Source organism: Parasteatoda tepidariorum, chromosome 3 (genome assembly GCF_982258835.1).
Source record: "Parasteatoda tepidariorum strain Cologne lab strain chromosome 3, Ptep-v5.0, whole genome shotgun sequence".
NCBI classification, from domain to species: domain Eukaryota; kingdom Metazoa; phylum Arthropoda; class Arachnida; order Araneae; family Theridiidae; genus Parasteatoda; species Parasteatoda tepidariorum.
In genome coordinates this window covers 103,984,386-104,011,410 of record NC_141757.1, presented here as the reverse complement: position 1 = coordinate 104,011,410, position 27,025 = coordinate 103,984,386, and the positions used below count along the sequence as shown (strand labels likewise).

Below are 27,025 nucleotides of genomic sequence, written 5' to 3'. Positions count from 1 at the left end.
TATTTTAGAATTTCGTCGTGAGCGGCTTTATCTGATTTACATAAATTCTTGGTAAAGCATGGTATATACAACATAGTGAGAATTAAGTTATGCATACTTAAATAGTATCCTTAGCTTAAACAGTAAAGAGAAGAAGATAAATACCGCTTTATATTTCCCTTGTGTAAGAATGTATTATGTAGACTTGGTGCTTACATTTAATTAAGTTTGTGTAAGTTCAGAAAGATGCTAAATGAAAAGTCACGTTACCATGGCAACCCTTAAACTTCATGAAATATAAGATGCCCTGAAGTTGTGATGGAAAAACATATTAAAATCGGTATGAATACATTAATGATGAGGGAACAGTAAAGTGTGTTACTTTTTATAAAAACGCTCAAAGTAAAATAAATAAGTAAAAAAGATAAACATTTCTTCGACAAAATTTTCAGGAAATTTATTTAGTATATATATATGAGACTCAGAAAATAATTGTAACAGTTTTTCTAAGGTATTACGACTGAAATAATTATATCGCATACTGTAAGAAATTCCGGAACTAATTATAGTAAAAAGTACCAGTGCTTAACGTGCCAGTACTTTCTACCATAAAATCCAGTTTTGATGGAAGATCTTACGGAACAAAAAGTCTTATATACCATAACTTTTACAGTAATAATTACCTTAATATCACTGAATCACTCTACATAAATATTCCTTAAAAATTATGCTATGCATTTTTTGGTAAAGATTGATTTTTTAAATGATACACCCAAAGAGTCGGCACTTAATTTGATGCAGTTTTTTTACAATATATTTGGAATAAGTTCGAATTAAATTATTCATTTTAAAAGAGGCATGGGTTGTTTTTCAAGCTATTGTACCATATAATAATTAAACACAAAAGTTTCAAATTTATTCTTTTGTTAGTTATATTTAAAAAAGTTTAAGTTACTTTTTTTCAAAAAATGACAAATTAATTTTTTTAAAATAACAATTTAATGTAATTTTTTCAAAAGAACAAAAAAGTTATAAGTTTAACTTGAATAAAATAGGCCCTTACTTATGTTCGCTTTTAGTATTTCTTGTTATTAATGCAGCGGTTCTCAACCTTTCAGTATTCGCGGTCCAGTTTTCAATCATAATTTTCATCGAGCCCCCCACTTACAGTAAAATGCGTACAACAATAATGTATATTGAGTATTTCGAATTCTGTCTTTAAAATATTTTTAACTAACTGCCAAAACAAAAGTAAAGTAAAAGCCAGCAGCAATTGAGATTGCAGAAACTAAGTTTGGATTTTAATTTTTCAAAAGAATTACCGTCCTCTTTCGAACGATAATGTTGCTCCTCGAACAGCTGAAAATGTAGTGTCAGCTTTTCTCGATGCTGCGTGACAAAATGTTTTCAATACAGTTTGATGAAGCATAATAAAGATGCTCATTTAATTGTCTATGTTTGATTTTGTGATAATATGTCAGTAGTGAAACTACTTTTCTGCAAATCAATAGAACTCAAAACAACAGCGCTAGCATTATTTGCTATTTCAAATGAAGTTATGAATGAGGCAAACGTAGAATGCAAAAATTGCATAGGAATATGCACCGATGGTGCTCGTTCAATATCCGGAAGGTTCGAAAGTATACAAGCACTTGTAAACTTGTAAAAAATCGCCGTCATGCGTCTGGACACATTGCATGATCCACAGAGAAGCTTTGGCTTCAAAAGAAATGCGTCCCTGGTTTTAATATTGTGTTAACTATGGTTGTAACGATTGCAAATTATATAAAAATGAGAACCCTGAGATAAAGAATCTTTTCCGCCCTTTGGGCCCAAGGAAGTCACTAAAAATTATTAATTTCTTTTTTAAATTTAGTATGCTTTGATTAAGTAAGGTGGGTAAGCCAAAGGTGGTCAGTGCTCCTAACGTAGCCCACCCCAAAAGTAAAATTAAATTTATTTTGAATCATAAGACGTCCCTGCTGCATTGTAAATCTTGTATCTGAGGTGCACGAGGCTGAATTGGAAGATATTTCCTTGAATGGCCTCCACTCTATGAAGTGATTTAATTTTTTGCAGTTGTTCTAATTTCCGTGTGAGAAGATATTGTAATTTATATGTGTTCAAATTCTTAGCACTTTGAATGTTTATTTCTTTTTCTTTAACCACATTACTTTTATTCTAATTAATCTATCAGATTAATAGTTTTAAGTCGTGCAAATGGTGACCATATCCATGTTCCCAAGGTGGCCCGACACCGGTGCCATCTTGGGGACACAGGGACCACCTTCGGAAACAAACGTGAAATCTATAAAAGAGTTCATTATAAATCATTACGTAGCATATTATTTCTCAAAGAGGAATGATTGAATTGAGTGCCAATTGATTTATTTCATTTTAAGCAAATATGAAACTTTGGTATTTTTTAAACTTTTATAATATTTTGCCGTTCTCTGCATTTTAGCAGAAATTGCGATATTTTGTTACAAGTTTTTTGTATTGTTTGCATTTCAAAGTAATTTTTCAGGTATTTTTTTTATTTTTCTGGTAATTATGAGTATTTTTGTGGTCGATTCTGGTATTTTCTTGTAAATATGGGTATTTTTATACTAGTTATGGGTTAGGTTAGTTAACTCTAGCATGGTTATTTAATTCTTGTTAGTTAATTCTTTTGAAAAAATTAACTCAGTAATAAAGATTAAAAGAATCGCTAGTGACTTCACACAAGAACTATCAATGTAAAATCAATAAACAAATTATACGCTCTGAAAAAACAAATATCTTTTTCAAAATCGGGAAACTTGTTCCTACCAACAAGACACTTAAAGTGCCTTTTTAAAAGACGTTTGCCAGTCTAAATGTTTTTTCTAAGGATAATTTGAGTAAGTGAAAAAGTGATTTCAATATATGGCTCACCTTTGGAACCTGTGGGAAACTTTAGGCGCAGAAGCTACAATTTTGAAATTGTACTATAAAATAAATGAAATTTTATTTTACAATTAAAAGTATACGTGATATATATTAGAGATAGGTGTAAGATGTTACAAAAAAAAATTTCAGCCACACAGACCTAACCAGAAAATTAGAAAAATCCTCAAAGCAAAGCCATTTTTGGCTCCCTATCTTAAGTTTTGATTCAATAAGTTGTTTCACTTTAATAAGTTATTAAATATGTCGAAATGTATTTTGTTTTCTATGTGTTTGTGCGCTTTCCTTTCATACAGTTAATCAATTTTTCTTAAATAATATTTTCTCTTGAATATTCTCGCGTCACCCCTCTAGTGTGCTCGTGCCCCCCTAGGGGGGCGTGCCCCACAGGTTGAGAATCACTGTATTAATGTCAATAAATAAAATCGAATTTTTTTCTTTCGATGATATTTTTTTTTAAAATATAGAAACCAAATATTAAAATTACTTATGAATTTCCATGAGACAAATCAGAATATGACGATATACTCCAAATTTCATCTATATGAATTATAAAAATTATTTTTTAGGAATTTTTTATTGAGGTAATATTTATATATGCAGGTAATATATTTATTATATATGAGGTAATATTTTATATTTTTCATTCAAATTTTAAAGTAAGTTCTTATGTAGATTCCAGGTTTGGGGGATTATTAATGTACATTTTGTTAATAATTTTTTTACTGCTGCTTTGCATTCTGAACTTCGCTTTTTTAAATAAAACTAAGATTTGTTTTCTATTCAAGCTTTAAAAAACTGAATTTTTAAAGCATATTATTAAATTTTATGAAGTTGGTAAGCTTGAAAGGTAATATTCAACACCATATTGAAAGTGCAGCGTTTTATAGTTTAGAATAAGGATGTAATGTTTCGATACGAACGTTTCCTATTGACCCATTAATCAGAAGAAAATCAATATGCTTCCATTGTTCGAATTCTGCTCTCATTTTCCCGATTAATAGCTTATGAACGATGAAATAAGAAGGGATTAGAAATGAGACGAATTATAACTGTCAATGGAAATTTAAAAGAAAACAACAGGGAAAACAAAAGAAGAAAAACCATTGCAGCCAAGGGGAAGTAAATAACTGAATGAGGCGAATCAGGGTAGGTTATATTTCCCGGCAGAATATTTTTTTTCCTCTAACGGCAGGCGCTGAACTTTCACCTTCTACGCCTAGGAAGATGCCGGAAGTGTTACTCATTTAACGTTTCCCAGTGGGCACCTGTGAACCTAAGTCACGGAGGAGAGCAACATTACCCACGCCACACTGCCACAGATACTGATTTATAGGGTGGCCCATATCACACTATAGAGAACAACACAGAGAGAGAAACATCCATGTCCTGAGCGGGATTCGAAAAACAGCCATTGGCTTAGCAGTCAGGCACGCTAAACGCTCGACCGTCTGGCTGGCTTATTATAATATAAGAATATAAAAGCGTGATGTATCGTTATTCGTTTTATATCAATATTGTACAACTCTGAAATGATTTTTCTGATTTCAAAGAAATTATCAATTATCTTGACACCAATCTGATTCTATATTAAGCTACAACATTTCGCGCGATAACTTTGATGATGTGAATACAAACTTTTTTTTTACTCAGATAATAAGGTACTTCTGAATAATGATCTAACGTGTTCCTAAAAATATTTTATTCTGAAAGGAACATTTTTACGCCAAGTTTGACTCTTGCTTTCAAAGACGAACAGGTTTTATTCAGAAGTAAAGAAAAAATAAATATTTAAAATGGTGCGTCAAAAAGCGCATTCTTCTCTCAAAGAAAACAAGATCCAATTCTTCATTTCGTCGAACTGGGAAATGGAACTGAAAGGATGAAGAAAGAATCGTACAAAACTCAGAGAATAAATTAATTACTTTAAGCACTATTTTCCCGGTCTTTTCAAATTACTTTTAGTTCCCGTAGCTTTTATCCTTACAAATCTAAGGCTTAAATTACTTTAAGTTTTAATGGGAGGCTCTTCAGAACGGTAACTTGATTCTTTCTAAGAAAAGATTTCATTTTCTTCCGCTTTTAAAATTAATGTGAAAGTTTCGTAACATAATCTCCAAAATCATTAGATAATAATCATTAGTGCAAAGAAGAAGAAGACCTGAGAGAAAAGTATATGAGAGGAATTTTTCCCAAAAATGGTAATGAAGTTAAATTAAAACTGTATATTTCACAGTTTGTCCATTAGCGAGATAAAGGCATTTTAAAATAACGTACAGATTTAAAAACTGATTATATAATACTTTATATCAAACAAAATGATATCGTTGATATAATAGCCAACGAAATAAGATTTTTCTAACATTTTATGCAGTTATTTATGAATTCTAATATTTAATGTTTTTTTGAAGTGGCATATTCTCTTGATAAAGAAAATTTATGGTCTTATAATGCTTTATATTTTATTCATCTTAAAATAATTATTTCTAAGGAAATATTATGGTTGATATAAGTGCTAATGAATAAAAATTTTGTACAAACTTTTATGTATTCTATTTTTTTGGAGAAATGAATACTTCCGTATATTTGATAATTTTTGTTCCCTGAAAAAAAATTATTTTCTCTAAACAGAGTTGAAAAACTTGAAAATAAAAGTTACAGTCAGTCAAGCAATACAAAACTATGATGTAACAGTATGTTGTAATCCAAAGTCTCGAGAGATATGTAGTTTGAAGTTCAGATTTTAAATAAAGAAGAGCTGTGTCGTTTGAAGTGTGGTTTAAATAAAAAGAAATGTGTTGTTTGAAGTGCAGTTTTAAATAAAGAAGAGATGTATTGCTTGAAGTGCAGATATGATTAAAAAAAGTGTGTTGTTTGAGGTGAAGAAGACAGATGCAGGAGTTAGTATATGCAGGAGGAGAAGAACGGAAGAGCAAATTTTAAAAACAATTTTGCTTTTAAGATGTCTTTTTTTGTTAGTCACTATTTTTTAAGATTTTTTTTTCATTTCTTACAGAATGTTTTGATTCATTTTATACATATTTAGATAAATTTTCTCTTAAAAAGTGATAGGTTAACGAATCAATTAAAATATTTATAAGCCTAGACTAATTATTAAATCTATTATTTATAAAAAAATAAAGAAAATTAAACCATAGCATTTAGTGTGTTTTGACTTTTTCAGAAGCAATTTTTTGTTAAATAGCGTTAAATTATTTTATTAAACTAGGTCCCAATTTTTGTTAATGCGTGAAAATAAGCACATTATTTTTGCGATTTTGGAATTGAAATAAAACTCATAAAAAGTAATAAATTAATTTAACATCGGTTGAAAATCATTCTCCTCCCCTGCAGCATGAAAAGCGCCTATTAATGGCTTCATCAGCTACGTTTTTTTGCGAAAATATTTTGTAAGGGATCGGTTTTTAAAATTAAATAATTCGTGAAAGATTCGTTAACAAACTCTATCCATGAAGCAAAATCCAAAATTTAGATTATAAATGTTCTAATATGATTATTTAACATTTAATTAAACCATAATGTGATTGTAATTGTTTGTATTTAACTACGTTTAATAATCAACTTGAAAGTCCTATAATTTTACTTTATTTCTAAAAATTCTTTCTAAAATTATTGTTGAGTTTGTTTGCATTAAAAACAGTATAAAGCGTTAATTTCGAACAACATATTTTCCCGTGAAAATTTTCATAGTCGAAACCAGGGGTTTCCAACTTACACGAGGCCAGGGGCCGCAATTAAAAACAATAGTTAAATGACGGGCCGCAACTTTATCAAAATTTTATATAGGACTCTTTTATGTTTGCTGGAGCATTAAATATTACTGTCAGATTTTTATCAAGTTGTACAAAACAAAAGTATTGAATTATAAATTGAAATAAGTAGATTTTTTAAAATATTTAATTACATATTAAAAATTTCTGGATGCTATAACTTTAATGTGCACCAATGTTTTAAACAATTGATGTGCAACAGATAGGTAGCACAACTGACAATCATTGGCGCCTGCAACAGGGACCGAGGATGCAAGTGTACTTGCATTCGAATGGGAACTTAATGAAATAAGAATTATATTTTGCTTTTAAGTATAAAATATTTTAATATTAAAAAATAAAATAACAAGCATTACAAATAATATAATTGCGTATCATTTTGAATCTTCTCTTAATCAGAAACTTAATGACAAATTTTTTTCTTCTTTAAATTTATTTCTGTGATAAATTAAAAATGTTTTCGACTTGTTAGGAATCACAGCAAAAAAAAAAAAATCTTGAACATCTGAATTTTTTTTTCTTTTCCGATCAGGCAATATTCAATTCAAAGAATTCAAATAAAACATCATATTCATTACCTCCCTCATGCGATTTAAAATTTACAAATGTAAATTTCGTCCAAATTGAATGGTTTCAGATAGGTAAATCGGAGAATTACTTCGAGAAAATTTCTGATACGCACATGCTAAATTATAATCACAAAATACAGCAAGAAACGAAATAAAAAGAGCAACATGCACAATTATTTTTGTATTTGAATAAATATTTTCGTAGATGCAAAACATAAGAAATAAATTTTTTTGCACCTCATTTTATTGTTGTTAAATTTCAATTTATATTGTACGTTAAATTTCACTGAAACGAAGAAATTAGGTTTTTTTTAACGAAAGAAAAGGTTTTAACCCCATATTGATTTTTTACGAAAATAGTCCGCAGAAAAATGAGATTTAGTTTGTGAGCCACAAAAAAAGACTTCGCGGACTTGATGCTGCCCGCGGGAAGCAAGTTGGTAACCACTGGTCTAAACTGTGTTTAAGTTATTTAATTTTGTATAGTAAACTATGGATATTGTTTGTTTATTTCATTTTTGATAAAATTATTTATATTTCATAAGACTTTTATTGCCTTGAAGTAATATATTATGTTTAAAGCTCATTGAAATTTAGTTAAATATCAACTATTTGAGTATCAAAATTTCCACAGCTTTTACCAATATAAATGCAACAATAAAATTAATTTTTAAATATTGTGATTATAATCAAAATCCACATTTTAAAGCATTAAACAGCATAATCAAAACCATATTCTCAAAGAATTCCCAATATCGAGTAATTTAAGAAGTGGTGAAGTATCTACAAAGATGATAACTTTCAATCGTGTTAAAAATTTATGTATAAATAATATAAGTTCAAATAACACAATCGATGCATGCAAATAATACGTAATTAAGGGACATGCAAATAATATATAATTAATATATTGATGATAAGTAATATATTTTTCCAATTTACAAACATTTAGACTATTTTCAAATTAGTTTCATAGGACGGATGAATGAAAATAAATAGCTCTGAGGTTATTTTTTCTGGATTTCCAGACAAAATTTTGAGAAGCAAAACTGCGAATGAGTCTAGCACTTGACTCAAGCACCGTTATAAAAGGGTGAGCCAATCTGTGCTTGGAAATTCTTTGGTATAAACAATATCTGAAGGGAACTTTTGACAAGCATATCAAGATAAATGAGTCTAAGATAAGAGAATCAAAATATAGGGAATACCGGTAAAGGATTTACCTAGAATTTACCATAAGCTTTTAAAAAAAGCTGAAAATGTAGAATAAGTGCATATCTGTTTACATATCGTTGCGATCTTGTCTAGTTACTGTTTAAAAAGTTTATCATTTAAACTATAAGCACATCTTAAATAATTAAAATAGAATTATTTCATATATTTTTAAAAAAAGAAGAAAAAAAAAGAAAAAAACGAACGAAAATGTCGTTTGTTTTAGAAAAACTGGAAAATTTTGTGAAATTGTGTAAATAGGATCTTAATTTTGAAAGAAGTCGCAAATGTTAGTCGTCTGCTCAGATTTCATGAGAAAGAATAGTTTTTGTGAATTTTTGTCTGCTTTTGTGAAGTAATATCCTGCTTTATGACAAACGTTATAATATTTAGTGAGAAAACATAAAAAAAAGACGTCTTTCAAGAAGCTTAAATTTAAAATTATGAAATGAAATACTTCATTGATTCCGTTTTTTAAAGGAGATTTTAGGGATGGGTTCGTTACCGTGATGAAAGATAGTGTGATTGGTCTAGTTTTGCAATAAAATTTCATGTTGTGGGCCTGTTTTAACGATAGACAATTTTATGAACAATGCATTAATGGACCCAAATGTCACCTATAATAAAAATAAAAATGAATAAAAGTATTTGACTTTTTAGTAATCTACGGAACAAAGTCACTCTTATAAAACGACTTTTATACTCTGTAATTTTAAACAAATACTGTGGTTTAAATACGTATAAGAAATTTCAATTATTTTTTTATGATATATAATGCTATATATACCATATTATGATCTATAATATTCCTAAAAATTCTATTCTATGTTTAATAAAAATTTCCTGATACAGCTTAAAAAATAAACATTTTGTTTAAAAATACATATAAAGCATCCAAAATAGCATCCGTTCTGTTATGATCTGTAACATTTTTTTACGAAAAGATTCCTTGTCGTAAATGGCAATGGCACGAAACATGCTTCTGTGATATATATCTGCAGCTATGCATATTTCATAAAGACGAAAATGACTCGACGTTCGGAATAAAAATGATCTTTTAGATAAGATACAAGACTCTAGCGTGTCATTTCCAGATGTTCAAAAAAAATGAGGAACAGAAAATGAACAGTGTGAATATTTCTCCTCACTAACCAATTAGATAATAAAACAAACGAGATTAGTGATTTATTTCATCTGCCAATAGTAAATTATTCCGTTTTTATTACAAGGGTTTTTGCTTCATTTGGAATGCATGGTAATATATTTCCTGGACATGCAACAGATTCTATCAGGCTCTTTATCGGTGTGAATGGAAAAGTATTATTCCGTGTCGAGTTGAAAAACGAAAAATGTATTAATTAATTTATTTGACAGGAGTTTAGACACGAATGCAAATGATGATTAATGTTCAAAAAAGAAATGATTTAGTTTCGTTTATTTCTTTTCAGTAATTTTATTGTTTCTGGTTAGGTAAAAATGAGTATATTATAAATTTTATATGTAGTTTCAGACACATAATAAAAATTACATTATAGGGCTTTAAACACAAATCCAACTGATGATTAGTATGCATGAATATATAGTTACGTTTCTTTCATTTTCTCTTTTATACCTTTTTTGCTTATGGTTCAGCAAAAAACGATGTATTCTGAAACGTGGTTATGTATATTTATGCAAATAAAAAACTTGCATTATGAAGCTATAGAAATGAATGCAATTGATCGTTAATGTACATTAGTATATAATTATGTTTCTTCCATTTTCTTTTTTGCAGTTTTATTGCGTGTGGTTCAGAAAAAAACGATATATTCTAGCACGTGGTTATGTAGATTGTATTAATTACATTATAGGGTTTTCGATACCATTTCATCTGATGTTTTATGTACTTGAAGAAATTGTAAAGTTTCTTTTATTTCTCTTTGGTTGTTTTATTGCTTATGGTGCAACAAAAACCAGACATTAAAAGTAGTTATGTATATTCCATTACAGAAATTTTATTGTAAGGTTTTAGAAACGAATACAATCAATGATTAATATCTATGAATAAATAGTTAAGTTTCTTTAATATTTTTAATACTTTTATTGCTCATGGGTCTGCAAATAAGATCCATTTTAAACATTTGTTATATAAATTTTGACACATTATAGCAATTATATTACAGATTTTTTGGCACAAATGCAACTGAAGGTTTGTGCACTTAAAGAAATGGTAAAAAATTTTTTTACGTAAATTTTTATTGCGACAGGAGAAAATGCTTTTTACCGGAACCTGTCATTTTCCCGACACTCGGATGTACGACAATTCAAATGTCCGATTCTATTTTCTCAACAGCTCATTAGCCCAACAGGTACGTTTGCCTGGCAATTCATTTTCCCGACATTTACATTTGCCCGAAAATTTATTTTTACGACAAGAATATTTGTGAGAAAATTTATTTTCCCGATACTTCATTGTTCGACAATTCAAATGTCCGATACGGTTTTCTCAACAGCTCATTATCCTGACAGGTACGTTTGCCTGGCAATTCATTTTCCCGACATTTACATTTGCCCAAAAATTTATTTTTACGACAAGAATATTTGTGAGACAATTTATTTTCCCGATACTTCATTGTTCGACAATTCAAATATCCGATTCAGTTTTCTCAACAGCTCATTATCCTGACAGGTACGTTTGCCTGACAATTCATTTTCCCGACATTTACATTTGCCCGAAAATTTATTTTTACGACAAGAATATTTGTGAGACAATTTATTTTCCCGATACTTCATTGTTCGACAATTCAAATGTCCGATTTTTTTTTCTCAACAACTCATTAACCTAACAGGTACGTTTGTCTGGCAATTCATTTTCCCGACATTTACATTTGCCCGAAAATTTATTTTTACGACAAGAATATTTGTGAGACAATTTATTTTCCAGATACTTCATTGTTCGACAATTCAAATATCCGATTCGGTTTTCTCAACAGCTCATTATCCTGACAGGTACGTTTGCCTGGCAATTCATTTTCCCGACATTTACATTTGCCCGAAAACTTATTTTTCCGATTTCCCGAAGGATACGTTTTCCGGATAGGGTTGGCACGTAAGGGAAATGTATTTATGATACTTTACAGACAACTGTTTAACTGTACAACTGTTGTTGTTGTAGTTCATTCGCCCTAGAGGTGCACAATGGGCTATTGGCGACTGTCTGGGAAACATCCCTGAGGATGATCCGAAGACATGCCATCTCAATTTTTATCCTCTGCAGAGGGGAGGGCACCCTCGCACTGGTAGCCCGATGACCTGCACGCGAAGTTGAGCACTTGACGGTAGAACAGTTTAACGAGGACCAATACCGCACACCCTCGGTGTCTACGCAAACTGATCCAAGTGGTCACCCACCCGCACACTGACCGCAGCCAGTGATGTTTGACTTCGGTGATCTGCTGGGAATCGTGTCTTAATGATCAGTCCACTGCGGGACTGTATGGACAACTGTATGGAGAAAAAAAAATGAAAGCGAAATTTAATGACAGTTTACGTAGTACCTGTCATTAAATCATTGCTGTAAATGCTGTTATGCTGTTTATGCTGTCTTTATAATAAATAAACGACTTAAGACCCTCTAGAATTATAGTTAATTCTAGATAGCATTGAAAGGTTGGCAAATTCTCTGTCTAACAAAGGAATTGTCTGGAAAATGTACCTGTCGGGAAAATGAAATGAGGGGCAAACGTATTCGTTGAAATGAGCAGTCGAGCAAATGTACCTGTCAGGAAAATGATTCGTCAAACAAGCGAAGTTGTGTGGTAGGGTTGTCGAGAAAATATACCATACCCGTTTTAAACGCTTTCATTGTAGTTTTAGACTCAAAATTATATTTACGGGAGCATCACATTTATGTACGTATTAACATTGCGTACATACATTATCTCATGTATGTATATATTATTTTTAATACATACATATTGTCATGATATATCATTTACGAATGTACAAAAGTGCATTTAAATTATGATTATAAAGTATGCTTTATACAATAACAAGACATTTTATGTTTTAATATAAACTATTATGAGTTATTTGGATATGCGGGATACATGAACATAGTTATATAACAACTATATCCATATTTAACTTGTTTTTAGTATTTTTATACATTAGTTTTCAATATTTTTGTAAATTTCTTCCTTAAAAATTACTATAAAATTAATATTTGTCAAAATATAAATAATAAGTTTTGAAAAAACAATTTGAAGTAAATAATACAAAATATGCAGATACAAAATTAATGACATAGTTATAAATATAGTATATGTAAATGCCATAGTCATAACCTTGTTGTTTAAAAAATATCATTGCCACAAAAAAAAGTCCCGAGATACAGCACAATTGAACTTTATCTAGTCCTCTTATTGAAACAAGTTTTTTCTCTTTTTTTGAAAAGCAACAGCTATTACTTCAAAAAAATAATTTGAAGCAATTTAAGAATGTTGTCCAGCGATTTTTCTAGATTAAAAAACTGAAAAAAAACTTATATAAATAGCAAAGAAAGAGCAATTTTAATATAAAAAAAAAATACTTTAAGAATGAAACATGCAAATAAAAACCGATTTTTAAGACCGTTTAAATTTAAAGCAATAAAGAGTACCAGTTCGAAATGTTGGGATAGATAAAAACAAATATTTAGTTCACAGGGACAGTTAAAAAAAATTAAATAGATAATACACAATTGCTTATAAAGCAACACAATCGATTTTAATTTAAATGTATCTTGAAATGCTATACTTCAAAATAAAATATGACGAAAAAATGTGTAATTGAATGCAACATCTTGAATGAAAAGAGATGTAAAATTATAATAATGAATTGAATATAATTAGAGAAAAAATAAAAAGAACTCATATGAGTGTTAAAATACATCACGAGAAGATTGTTTCAACAATGTAGCAATTGACTAGCTTGTGGTTTAAAACAAATGAAATTAATAGTGCTATAAGAATTTACAAACGCATCCATTTTCATAAAATTCAGAAAAAATGTATCCAAATGCATCCAAATGTCCTCGAAAGATTTTGGTTTGGTTATATTGACATGCTGACAAAGGTATATAGACAAAGGTAAGTAGAGGTGTATTATTTAAAAACATCGAATTTGCAGAAAACTTAATTCGAGTGTGTCTTATTTGAGTGTGAACTTTTATTATAAAATTTAAAAATGTATTTACGGTAATTTTCAAATAGACGCAGGAACATACTTTTGAATAATTTCTGGAAAATTTTTAAAGTGTGTTTTCAATTTGTACGTGTTTCTAGTTTGTAAAATATAAAAATAAGTCCTCTATTTAAAATATTTCAATTTATATGCTGAACGTTTAAAAAAGCAATAACAATTAAATGTTTGAAATAAAATATAGATGAATTTAGAAGATAACTTCGAACATTTACTGTATTTCCAAATTTTAATCTCGAAGTTTTAAGCAGAATCATTAATTTAAATTCTGGAAACACCGATTCATTATTCTTTGGTCATATGAATTGAGAACGAATTTTTGCTTCAAATTTTGAAGAAATATTTTATAAACATATGCTACAACATTCGGAAAAATTTACTCCGTATTTTAACTATAAATCTCTACAATGTATAACTATTGGTTTATTTCTCTTCATAAGTTTCAATTTATTTAATATTAATTTCGTAATTTTTGTAATAGGTTCTCAATCAATATTTTCAGTGAATTAAAAATAAATTGCCTAAAGGAAAGTTATACTTAAGTATGTATCTATTATATATATCTTAACAAATTAAAAAAAAAGTCTTAGAGACATTTTTAATTCGAGAAATTTTTTCCCCCGATTTTCTAAATGCAAAAGTGTGAACTCAAGCGTGACCTGATTTAGGTGTGAGTTTGTAGCATGCTTTTTACATTTTCACTGTCTTCTAAAATTATGGTAAAAAAACCGGAAGCAGTCTGTTCATCTAATTAAAAGTAAAGTTTAGGGTAAAAGACATTTTTCAGCTTTACGGTTGTAAAACCGTTTACAACTAGTATGTTTATAAAACCACGAAAACAAAACTGTATGGTTTTTTAACCATTTACAACTAGCATGATTTCAAAACCGTAAAAAAGAAATTTAACTAGACACAAGAGCAAGGCTTTTGGGTAGATAATGGGCATTGAAGAGTGCAGGGCACAAATTTGGAAGCGCATTATTCTGGAAACTCTTCACTTGTTGAAAGGAATGGAAAAAATATTGTGTTGTCAACACTGTGACTCGAATCCCAGTTGCGTCTGTCATGAGACTGACAGATTAACCCTCTCGGCTACAATATGTACTCAGTTTCAAATAACTAAGTTTCATTAAATGGGCTTATTAAGTGCGATAAAATGCTAGTTGTTTAACCGTATTAGGTGAAAGCAGTTAATAAGAATTTTTCTCGCGGTTCACAGTTTGATTACTTCCTTATTTATTATTATTTATTGTAATTTTAAAATGGTAAAAAATGAATGAAATAAATTGTTATTTAATCATTTTTCTGAAAAATTTCTAACAGCGCAAGACGTATAAGAGAAATACCTCGCTTATTCCTTACATTAGTTTATAGAAAATAAATATCATTTAAAATACATGATTTCGAACTTAACTTGATCTAATTATAAAGAATCTGTGATAAATAGTTCATATTCTTTCAGTTTTTGTTTTTTACAAAGCCTGATAAAAAAATAAAATTTATTTTAGCAAAATAAAAGTGTGTTAAATAATCGATGTACAAAAAGGTTTTTTTTTATCACATGAATACCAAATTGCACCATTTTTATCAACTCATTTCTATTTCAAAATGTTAGAGTTTGGTAAAGGAGTCAAAATAACTTTGCATTCTAAAAATATTGCAAAAAGTTTTGACTATTTTGCTTTGGTTGCAAAGAATTGAATTTTTGAAGTTATAACTTCACTAATTATTCGTAACAAGAAAAATATCTCAAAATGGAGTTAGAAGAGCTATTAAAAAGATATAAATATCAACCGATTCCATTTCTCAAAAAATATAAAAAACAACCGATTTCATTTCTCAAAAATTATAAATATACGAACGGTTGCGAAATAAATTATCATCATAGATGAAAAAAATACTGTAGACTCATAAAAGAACTTCAGGATTTCTTGCTCTAAACAATGGCATTATTATTCTAATTTTCAAATGTAAGCCTATTGGAATTTAAATATTAAATTTCCGAATCAGAAGAAAAGTGATTTAAATTAGAGTAACCTTTTACAGTCAAATAAATGTAATAGTCTACGAGGTGTATTGAATTATTTGACGTATTTAAGCTAAAGTTAGTATTTTTTTATGATTAACAACTTAAAGGTTATTTTGAAATTTTTACATATTAATTCCTGACCTAAAAAAGCTATCTGTAAATAAAAATTCATCCTGATGATCGAGTGCCACCTTGCGCACTTTCCCTGTGAAACTATGTTCTCTAGATTGTGGCAAACCCATCTTTTATAATTTTAAATTATTCAAAAAAGATTATTCATTATTTGATTTTTTTCTTTCTAGTTTTAATTATTTATAACCATTACTATTAGTAATTTTGCTACAAAACCAGAATTGGAAAAAATGAAGCCTTTGAATTATCGAGTTAATATGCCATTATATGAAAATCCAATTATTGCTTTAAAAATTAATCAAGATGCTAGATTTTCTCGCACAATGTTCAAGAATTAAAATAACAAAAAAAAGTAATAAATTAGGAAGATTTTTATTAAAATTTTATGACATTTGACAATTATTTCATTTTTTTCAAAATATAAGATCATAATAATATAGTTAATGTCAAGATACTATTCACCCTTTATTAAATCCTAACTATGTTATTTTCTCCTACGTAACACTAACTACAAAAATTATTCTCAGTTATCGATCTTAAATGATGGCTTAGCTTTATTGGTTTTCGATGTAAAAAGGGTTTACTTTCTATGTAATCAATAACAGTTTTTCTTCTTTTTCCGTTACTTGTGAAAATTACTTTGTCAGCTTTTGATTATCCATTGTTTAGAGTTATGAGCTGAGAGAGGGGGGAAATTATGTGGGAGGAAAAAATATATTGACGTAATCAATATATTTTCTTCAACTCAATATACTCAAAAGCTTTTCTACATGTGTATTGATTCGCGAAAAAAAAATTATTTATATAAGAATTACTTTAAAGCAGAAAGCTGAAGCAATATCAGTTTTGGACAATCAATAGTTTTGTTTTCATGACAAGTTAATATAACATCTACATTTTTATTTTAAAAAAATAGGTTAATTTTAAGGTGTACCACCTGTGGTGGCTCAGAGATAAATGATGCATAAGTGTCATGGCTTAAATTATCAATATGTGACACCTTATTTTAAAGCAAAAAATAATTAGAAAAATCGAAATAACTAAAGTAAGAATTTTTATAACTGCTTTTCCATACCCCCCCCCCAAAATAAATAAATATAGGGTATACTTTACTGCAAATGAATTAAGCAAACGGCGGTTCTGAGGAAATGTTTTATTCATAAAACATAGTATGTTTTTTATGATATCATTCTTACTTTATTTACACTGTTTAACTTTATGAACAATTTCAATAAACTTTGATGAGGAACATTTAGTTGAATGGATAAAGATTTTTCATGTATATATGTATATATATATATATACTAGTTTTTAAATTTTATAGTCTTAATTTATTTTTTGAATAAATACTTTTATACGCTTTCTTTTATGTAGTTTTGATATTTTTATTTGATTTTGTCTGAAAAATAATGTCTGTATATTTAAACAAAGCCCTTCTTAAATAAATTTTACCCAGGATATTCTAATTGGAAACCATTCAACCAGTCTAATATTTTCTGATAAAATAATATATCCAAGATAATAAAAAAAAACAATGTAATTTTGTTTACAGTTTATCATTCGCCTATTTACTAAGAATTTGCATTCTAAGAAAATCGTAAATTTTAAACCTAAATGTTTTAAATAAGTTATCTTTGATGAGGAGATATATTATTTTACCTATAAAACAGCTATTCTGAAATAGCTATTTAAATGATCGGCATGCAATAGGATGATTTTTTATCCTATAAGACTGATCCATATAGCCTCATATCATACCAGGCAGCCATAGATTTAATGCAATAGACGTAGATATGCTGGACTCCCATTAATCTTTTCAGCTGCAGCTGCATGTTTGTTGGATGGTTGATGAGTGTTTGTATGTATGTTCCATGTCTTCAGTCTCCGGAGATATGTTACGAACAAGGCGAGAGATTATTGGTTTGACATGCACGAACAATAGTCATCGGGCATTTATGAATTGGAAGGACATTTGTTTCAGGCTTGACATTCAGTGAGCATCTCTCACCGGATCGATTGAGGAACTCTTCTCGCAAGTTACATATGAAATGGGTTTGGTAATATTTGTTTTCAAGCTACTCTGGAATTTAAAATACTTCAGAAGTAGTTACAATATGCACCGTCAAACATTTTTGAGCCGGCCTTATGATTGCTCAGAGTTGCAGCAATTCTAATACTATATTATATTGAATCATACAATGAACTTCATTCCACGATGCTATGATTCAACTAAGACGTAAAGAGTTCAATTTAATTCTTTATAAAGATTGCAGCAATGTTTTACCTTATTATAATTTAGTGTTTATCAATTATTGCTGAAAGCATACATTAGCATTTTCAGTCAAAAATGCGTTAAAATTAGACTTCAAAATATAACAAATATTATTTGGTTTTTATTTTGCATAAAGAGTCGAGTCGCTTTTCGAAAATATAAATAAATATGTAGATAGACTCTCTGTTTGGGTTTCAGTAAATTTGCCCCTTATTAACGTTCAGTGATAATTTAACTGACATTAACCATTTCCATCCAAATTTCATAAAAGAACATGCATTGAAATATTACTTCTATTATTTGAATAATATTTTAGCCTCAAAAAAAAGTTTTAAAAACTTAAACCTATTGAAATGCAAAGTTATAAGAATAAAAACAAGTTACTTTTTATTATATTTGCTGGAATAAAAACTATTACTTTAAAAAATATTTTTATAGGAATAAGCAACATTAGTGTCATTTTTTGCGTCCAATTTTTTGCAGCATTTACTTGCGTGCTAATTGTTTGCATTTGCTCAAAGAAGTTTTAAAGAAAACGTAACACGTGATAAATATGCAGCAGTGATTACATCCAATATTGCTATTTCTGAATTTCGAGTTGAATAGATTTTCATCTCTGTCTCTTTAAATTGAATATCATATAAATGTTAAGTATTGCATAGATATGGTTCAGCATAAACACGATATATTCTAATACGTAGTTATGTACAGATATTTTAGTATCCTAATATTGCTCCAATTTTCCGCTACTTAAACATTATATTACGTTGAATCATACTATTATGATTTTTGAACTTGATTGCATGGTATGATGGTTCGATTACAACGGAAATACGGTTAAGTTTATCACCTTATTAAGGTTGCAGAAAATTTACACTCTATTATGATTCACTGATCTGAATTTTCTGATAGCCCATATTAACCCTTTAAGTCCAAAATATGTTAAAATAACGTTTCAGAATATTAGAAACTTTTATTTTAATAATGATTCCCAAGAAACGATTTTATTTACAAAATAAATAAAGAATAAGTAAAAAATATATTTAAAATAAATTAATATTTAATTATTTTTCTTGTATTATAATTAACATTTAACATCAATTTAACTCATTATATTATTAACACATTTTTATAGATTAAGAAATATTTATTATACTAATTAATTATTATTATTATTAATTAAAATATTAATTAACTTTTATAAAATTAATTAATTAATTTTAAAAAAGTCACTTTTTAAAAGAATTGTTTGTTGAAATTCTTTATTATAAAAATAATGCCTTTTTTGGTAATTAAACTGCTTTACATCATTTAATTGTGAGCAAAGTGTTTGCATTTCCTTAAAGAAATTTCAACCAGCGTGAAACCAACGTAAATATTGATTCATAATTTAGTCGAACTTATTTGTTTCTGAATCTTAAATTATCTCTTGATTTGAATAAGTTTTCCTACATACCTAAACTGCGTGTAATATGAATGTTTAGTATTGTAAATCATAGTTCAAAACCTATCGACATTTAATGCTCTCCAAAACTTATAGGTTTTCTGCTTCGAGATTTTTAAATAAATACTCCAGACATATCCCTGGTGAATCGAAGTGAAAGTGATATGGGATGTATCGGAATTTTAAATCTCGGAAAATACTTTGAGGCGAATTTTCCATGTTCCTCGAAATCGCTTTCAGAATTTTGAAACTCTTCTCTCATAAGTATTACTCAAACGTTCCATGACTTTGCTGATAGATCCATTCATCAACATAACATTCTAAATTTAAACATACACATGAAAAGCTTACAGTGTACCATTTGGGACACAAATGATGCATTCGATGTCTTTTTTCCTACCTTATTTGTTTACTGATGTATTTTAGGAAATGTCTAAACGAGTTCACTAGAAAATCTTTTTTCTCCCGTTATCTTAACCATTTGCTTATATCATAGATTTTTCCAAAATAAAACATACATTTTGTCATAAAGTTACTTTAGGAATAAGGCTTCAATGATCTACAAATATTTTCAATGATAAATTTGAACTCTTGTGTTGCAATTCTGTAACATAAGAGTTACCAGAATTCAACAGTCTGCCTAGAATTTTGTCAAAAGTGCAAAAGCTGCTTACTTTGTAAGTTAAAGAATAATCTATTCCTAATTTGTTGAAACTAAAATTCGTGTTAAATTGGGTTATTTTAGGCTGGAATCAGTTTTTGTATATACGTGAAAATAAAGTCAAGATTTAGTAATTTTGGGAAAATTTATAATTATTTCAAAAATGAAAGAATGTTTAAAATAGGGATAATAAAATTACGAAAAGGAGATTTGTATTTAAATACTAGGTCTAAGTACTAGGTTCATTTTCCACTATTTATAAAAAAAATTTTTTTTTCTAAAATACACACAAAATGCTGGTAAATGACTACATCAGCTCTCTTTTTAAAAAAGAAGAATTTTTCAAACAGCCTGCTTTAAAGATGGAAATATATGTGAAAATCTTTTTTCTATGAAAACCAATTTATGAAGGCTGTACGAACTAAACTTTCCTTAATTGACATCTGATCAATGAATTTAGTCTAAAGAATATTTCTTTAAGTAACGTAGAAGATGATGTAAAATTTTTTTTATGTATTTTAAAGCTCTATCAGAAAACATAGAGGAAGGAAAAAAATCAAAATATTGGTATTTCTAGGATATGTGCTATAAGAAAAAATTTGAGAAACTTACTATGACTCTTTGAATATATATAAATCTAGAGTTTTAACTAACACTAATGACGTAAAATTTTGTAGTTTTATTTAAGTAACAGAACTGAGAATGAGAATTCGTTACGGAATTATATTGATAGAAAACTTTTTTTGTCTTAAAAATCTTAGCAGCTTTCATTGCTTAAAAAAATTTCTTTTAGTCTTATTTAATTATGAAATTTATCTAAGGTAAATCAAGTTATTTAGATAAAAAATTAATCAAAATAAATATTGAAATCAAAATAAATCATTCAATCTCAAATGAATCTTAATGAATTAAAAATTAATCGAGATGAATCTGATACGAATCAAGATAAATCTAAATTGAGCTAAGAGAAATTTTAAAACCAAGAAAAATTTAAAATTTATTGAGATAAATCTAGAGTTAACTAAACTAATGAAATTGCATCTAAAGCATCTTCGAAATCTTATATTTACGCTAAGAAACAATGTATTTTTGGACTACGCCATATTTTGAGTGAATGTTTTGAGTTGTTGAGTTGTAGAGCGAATGTTGCAAAAATCTGAAAAAAGGTTTCATCTTAACGATTTTACGATAAAAATAATTATTTTTTTATTTTTCAGAAACAATTGGGAGATATAAAAAAAGAGATATCTATTCAATTTTGTGATATGAGAAGAATCTATGCATTAATGGGCTTTTGTTTATGATGTTTCTGGTTATCTTTTTGGTTATGATATTTCTTTTACAATTAACGGGGGCTAAACAGTGATATGTCAACACAATTTTTTCTAAAGAGATCATTCGTAAATCAAACTATCCATGAGTATCTATCCTAGATAGGTTTTTAAAAATCATACAGAATTGGTATTTAATATCAAAGTGACACGCACATTTCTTATAGTTCATTGAGAGATCGTTGTATTTTTACTGTAAACCCTATCCTGAACAATTCGAAAATATGCCTTACCATTAAATTGCCCCATACATTTCAATTTCAAAAATTGTATAGTATTTCAATTTATATCAAACTCATTCCCCGTAAAACTCTTTTACACTACAACTGGTAAAATGAATGAAGTGTATTGAATTTTGCTTTAATAAAGAATTGAATGCATGCCTCTTTCCATAAAATCCCAAAGGAGGTTTTTCTTCTTCCAGAAACAAATCAACGAACTCTCATAAAACGCCAGATTCAAGCAAGCATTGCGTGATCTCCAACAAATCAAAAGGTTTACGTTTGAGGTAAAATGAAGTAAGCTGTTATTCCGACTCAATTTAATTTTGGGTATGTGCTGTTACGTAAAATTTTTGTGGATTATTAAAATATAAGAGAATTTTTATTCGTCGTCCTCAGTGCTGGTGTAAGAGCACGTATACATTTTACGAAGTAATTTGCTTAACAAAGAATAGACCAAAGTAAATATTAAACCAGAAAAAAAAAGTTTTTTCAACAGTTGAACAAAATCGCGGAAAAAGCCAAGGGAAACACGTCTGTGGATGAAAAAGATATCTTTCAACCCTAATAGAAGAAAGAGTTAAAATAGAAATTTTACTTGTAAAAATAACCTATTTAGACTTTCAATATTGCAATCCTAATCTGCTTCAATCATTGAAACTGAAAAAGATACAGATTACACATAATTCACCTAGAAGTTAAAGAGAAAATAGGTACAAAACGGACTAAAACCATAAAACCGATTGAAAAATAATTAGTTATAATAGATGGTGTATTCATATTTTAAATTCTGTGGGTAATAAACTTACATAAATAAAATGAAAACAATTATTTTTCAGAAGAAAAACTTTGAAACTTTTTATAAGAGTCAATTATAGAAAACATTATATTTAGGAGCATTTTGAATTTTCTGCTACTATTTTTTATTTATTTTATGTTTTCTTAAATGAAATAATTGCTAATTTAAAAAAAATACAAAACAATTTATTCATATTAGCTGATATAAATTTTTGTTGATTTTCTTATAACGTAGCACATGTGCATTCTTTCTGGAAGTTTAATCTCTAGAAATTCGTAAAATACCTAAAGTAACGATAGTCTTCAAGTAGGTGTATTTTACATATTTTTAAGAACCCCTGTATTATTATATGTTTTAAAAATAGGAAATCATCTTAGTCTTTAAAAACGCCAATTATCTTAACAATACGTCTCAGTTTAAAATAAGATTAAGCAGTTTACCAAGCCGTTTTTTAAAATAATTTTATCAAATAATACGTTTCTGTTTTTAAAAATGTAATAGTAATAAGTTGCAATTTAATTCGTAATCTTTTTTATAACAATATGATATCCAAGTATCATTGAAACTGTAATGCAAGCGAAAATAAGCAGCATTATTTTCCTTGTTCTTATTTTACAAAATACAAGGATTCTATTTATTTATCATTTTTTACAGCTAACATTTATGTTCAGAAAACTGTGAAATTTTGCATTGGACAAGCATTTATTTGAAATAATAAAAAAGGCAAGTTCAATTAAATATTTATAATTATTATTGAAATATTTACCGCATGATTACCCTGGGTTAATTCTATTTCATCAAAACATGTTGAACATGACAGACATTATTTTCAGATACTATCTGGAATCGTAAAATTGTATGTTTCACAGTTGAAGGCAGATTATTCTGAGAAATACAAAGGAGTAATGAAGCGTTGTCTTAAAGTCAGGTAAAGCCATTCGGTTATCATTAACACAACTGACAAGATATTTTTACTACCCTCAATCCCACAAGTCGCAGTGGTTGAAATCTGGAGATCGGGGATGCCACAGATTGTTATTTTATGAACTTCTGTTCCAAGGACGTCAATAAAAATGAAGTAGTTTTTACTGACCTCCTACAAACAAAGGTAAAATGTGCAACAACATCCGCTTTGAATAAAATTTTGATTGAAAATTAATGGACCTTTTTATATCCAAAACAACTTCCTCGTCAACAAATTTACAAAAGCAGGGCTTTGTTTCTAAAAAACGCGACTTCGTTGATCTGTATCTCCAATCAATCATGTTTACTGAATCTCGTTGATTCCTCGGATTAATAGGGCATGAGTATAATTCGCTCATGGGCTGCAATAGTGGCACAACTAAAAAAATATGCATTTTGGACTAAGAACAGGTGTAAATAAGAAAATACACATTCTTTTCAGCAGCAATACTAGCATAACTCATAATTCAACTTGAAGGTAATATTCGTTTAAGCAAACTAAAGCATTCCTTATGCCTTTCATTAGCAATACAAACTTTAAACCCACTTATTTCAAAACTTGATTTTCTGAGTTGTGCCGCCATTGCAGCCCATGAGCGAAATGATGAAGTTAACTCACAACTTATCTCTATTTTAATGGCTGCTAAGAAAGCAGCACGTTTAAATGATGATTTTCCGGTCCTTAAAATTGGCAGTTGTTGAATGGATATTAGAAGAACCATGCATATAATAGTGCACTTCGTCTCGTCAAAGGATACTCAAAATTTATTCTGAATCAATTCCAAAGCGAATGAGAAAATTGAGTGACAATAAGTGTCGAGCCTCGGAAATCATCTATGAGTAAAAAATAGCAGATATACGTCATAGATACAAACATTTGTACCTTTAAAACTTCAAAACTATTATAATCAGTTACTAAATGAGTAATTTATTATTAATATTCACTTGCTCAAAATTAGAAATGAAGCCATTATTTTTTAACAAAAAACTTTCATTAGTTTGTGTTATTCATCACAATTTAATAATTTTTCTTAAAAAGAAGTTTTTGCTATAATAAATGTTTCATTATGAAGATATAATCAAAACTTCTCTGCACTATAAAAGCAAACCTTAATATGTATTAAAACAAAATTATCAGCATAAAAGTTTATTGTATATTAGCTATTGAATTTCTAAACAAGACACAAAATGTCATTTGTATATTTTTAAAATCAGTACAAACGTTAATATGTACAAACGCTACCTATTAAAATTTTAAGTAGTCTTTTTCCCTGCTTAAAGCTGAGTTGACTCCCGAAATATTGTTAAGCCATAAATGGAAAACATTATAGGAAACATTGCAGTTTTCGATGCATAATAATCTTCATAAAATCTTTTGTTTTGGTTGACGGAAAAAAGGCTTGCATCTGAAATTTTTGTGAAATATAGAGCTTTTCATTACTTTGTCACGTTTGAATCAAGTAAAAATAATATTACAAATCTAGTAGAAATAAAAGTTTTAATCAAGTTTAAGTAAGAGAAAAAAAACCCTTCTAACATGTGACAGTCAACTTTAATCCATTAATAAATTTAAGTTTTGATTATTTGATTGCTTCAATAAATTCTATTAAAAATAACATTTAAATTTTTTTTCATATCTTCTCTTGAATTGTTTATTAAAAAGCGTAATTGGATCACAAATGTAATTATAATTAGCATTATGTCTTGTAGTATAGTATTTATTGAATTTTAATTATTATACAATATGAATTATCATTATTATACAATAAAATCAAACTAACGTAGCAATGGTTACTCATTAATAATGTAAGCAGGCTAACTTTAAGCATTAAACAGCTTTTTGACTTACATGTTATTGCTTAGCGTTGAGTTGAGTTCTAATACATCATTAAGTCATAAACGATATGCATCGTTTCTATATTGTTACTTATCCATTTAAAGCGAAAAAAATACTAAAATGGGAATATTGTTGGTCTATATAATGATTCAAAAAAATTATATTTTTCATAGTGTTTTTGCCTAAAAAAAGCATCCGACAAAATTTTTAAATACTTTGTTCGAAACTTGTTTTAAAAATCGACTTAATTATAACTGCAAGCATTACACTGTATCATATTACTCATTGGATTTAAAACCAATATATCAGTTAGTATTTTTAAAAATATTTAATCAAACTATGGAAATAATGTTTGCCTACACATTTAAATATTCTTTAAGCTTCTTACCTGCTATTGCGGTAGCTTGAGTTGAATCCCAACATATCACTAAGCCATAGACTATAAGCATCAAGCGAAACATTGCAATTCTTTTACGTAAATTTATCTATTAAAATTCCTTTTTTTATTGAGCACCTTTAATTTCGTTGCACAAAACAATAAGAAAATGATATGCTTAGATTCTGTTGTTTCTTCTCAGAATAATTAGTTCAGTTTCTTTAATTTTTTGAATTTAGTAATCTTTAAGTAAAGTAGACTTCAATATATTTTTCACGAAAATTTAATTCCTTATCCCTTTGTGCCTCGATATGTGACACTGTTCAAAAATATTGTTTAAATAAATAGGATTAAATTATTTCGATCGCCTTCGAAAGAGTAATCTGACTGAAATAGAGCGCCGTATGAGGAGCGGAGTGAAGAAGATAGTTGAAGGTTGCCTTCAATTCTAAACTCATTGAATGAGCGCCAAATCTGAGTGGTAGTATCGCCAAGTCTCTAAAAGTTAGACGCCAAAATAGTTCAATATAAGCCAATAATGAAAAAGTTTTTTTATTATCTAATCAAATGGTTTAAAACTAATTAGCTATTTTTCTGATTTAATTCTCTCTAAAATCAAAACTATGCAATAAAAATTATTTTTTTCTATATTAGATGACTGTTAATTATTATAATTTTAATTTAAACTATAATTTTAACTTTTAAAAGATATGTCTAAAAGAATTTCTGCATTCTCTAACTATAGTTGATAGTGAAGGGTCCAGCGAGTGGCCTAAAGCTTTGACAGTTTGCTACGTTGATATAACGAAACTTAACACATCTTCTTTTAAAGGTTATGTGGGCTAGCTACTGATGAGTTAACAATACTTTTTTATGCTCATTTATATATATATATATATATATATATATATATATATATATATATATATATATATATATATATATATATATATATATATATATATATATATATATATATATATATATATATATATATATATATATATATATATATATATATATATATATATATATATATATATATATATATATATATATATATATATATATATATATATATATATATATATATATATAGCGCAAAAAAGACTAAAATGATAGAAAGAAAAAAGAGAAAAATGAAAAAAATTAGGAATATTAATAAGTTTTATTTACTGCTCATAACCTGTAAGTATATAGAACTCATAAAATAAGTTCAAAAACTGGAGAAAATATAGAAGAAATTACAGAATGAGAAAGA

The 27,025-nt window shown here is 28.1% G+C and overlaps 1 protein-coding gene across 2 annotated transcripts in view; it reads right to left on the bottom strand.

Moving 5' to 3' along the window:
• LOC107454994 (adhesion molecule nephrin) overlaps positions 1-26,191 on the bottom strand; it is a 71,575-nt gene extending 45,384 nt beyond the window's left edge. For both annotated transcript variants that reach the window (XM_087159860.1, XM_087159861.1), the window contains exon 1: positions 25,777-26,191. In XM_087159860.1, coding sequence (XP_087015986.1) covers positions 25,777-25,849 — 73 coding nt within the window. In that variant the 5' untranslated portion in view covers positions 25,850-26,191. The remainder of the gene's footprint in view (positions 1-25,776) is intronic.
• Between the last annotated feature and the right edge of the window lie 834 nt (positions 26,192-27,025).